At 32.7% G+C, this 1088-nt stretch overlaps 1 protein-coding gene across 1 annotated transcript in view; it reads right to left on the bottom strand.

The window, feature by feature from the left end:
• Window positions 1-442: 442 nt before the first annotated feature.
• The window catches only part of LOC119581964 (myophilin-like), a gene marked incomplete at its 5' end in the record, with an annotated part of 6251 nt that continues 5605 nt past the window's right edge, over window positions 443-1088 (bottom strand). Inside the window, 1 exon segment of the mRNA XM_037930147.1 lies at window positions 443-1062. Coding sequence (XP_037786075.1) covers window positions 892-1062 — 171 coding nt within the window. The 3' untranslated portion in view covers window positions 443-891.

Raw genomic sequence — 1088 nt, 5'->3', positions numbered from 1 at the left:
TCAATGGGTCCTAAAAGGATAATCAGTCCCGGAACAGTATTGAACTTTTTATTTCATTTCCATACAAAATTTCTCTCAAACTGGAATGTGACAGCTCAAACAAGACTATAATTTCTCTATTAGGAAAAGAAAATAAAACTTCATACCACACATACAATGGTAACGTAAAATAAAGAGAATATGACTCCAATAAAAAAGGAAAGAAAAATGAAACAATATCATTTCACTATATTGCCCACAGATGAGCTGCAACTATGATAAATAAGGAATACTTTTCATATATATGAATTTCTTTTTCATAGAATAACATTATTTAAATACATTTTATACTGCATAATGTATAACACTTATATCTGTATAAATTGTACTATAATAAGCTTACAAATTAGTAAAATATGAAAAAAGCCTGGATGGATAATTTTTCTTTGATAATGTATCTACGCCTTCAGTTTTCAGTTAAAACAAATATGTGATGTGTATTGAAAATGCATCAATTTGGAAATGAGCTAATGGTGCTACTCATCAGCTTGCACTAAAATATTTAATTCTGGTTTCAGTGAGAACTTTAAAGCATTTTCTCTGGCCTTGAGACTTCGCTTCATTATTACCAGTTCCTATGCAATGTAATAAAAATTGTAGCAACCTATTGGTCAAGTGATACATGTCTGATTTCATCCTTTTTTACATTCATTTCTTTGCCTAAGACTGCAGTTGTAAAAATTCCTTTTCTAGGCATACCACTGCCAATGCATTTTTTTCAGTTTTTATTTTTATATATAAAAGAAATCCTCCCCGCTATTATATATTGGAACATATTAGAAGCATGATGAATTATGTTGAACTACTTTTTTTAAAAAATGAAGTGAAAGTGAAAGTCTACAAAGACTGCTTTTACATGTGGCGAGTATTGCCGAAGGACATGCCAGACTGAGTGGCACCCTTGTTGGAGCCATACTGCAGGTTGACGATGCCCTCAGAAGCCCTGAGCTGCTCCTCGGTGAAGTGACGGACATTCTTCTCAGACTCTTTTGGGCCAATGGAAGGCTTTCCAAATTGAGATCCCTGAAACACAAAAAAATAAAGAAATC

Source organism: Penaeus monodon, chromosome 15 (assembly GCF_015228065.2).
Source record: "Penaeus monodon isolate SGIC_2016 chromosome 15, NSTDA_Pmon_1, whole genome shotgun sequence".
NCBI lineage: Eukaryota > Metazoa > Arthropoda > Malacostraca > Decapoda > Penaeidae > Penaeus > Penaeus monodon.
The sequence above is the reverse complement of the archived record's forward strand: the minus strand, read 5'-3'. Positions and strand labels throughout refer to the sequence as shown.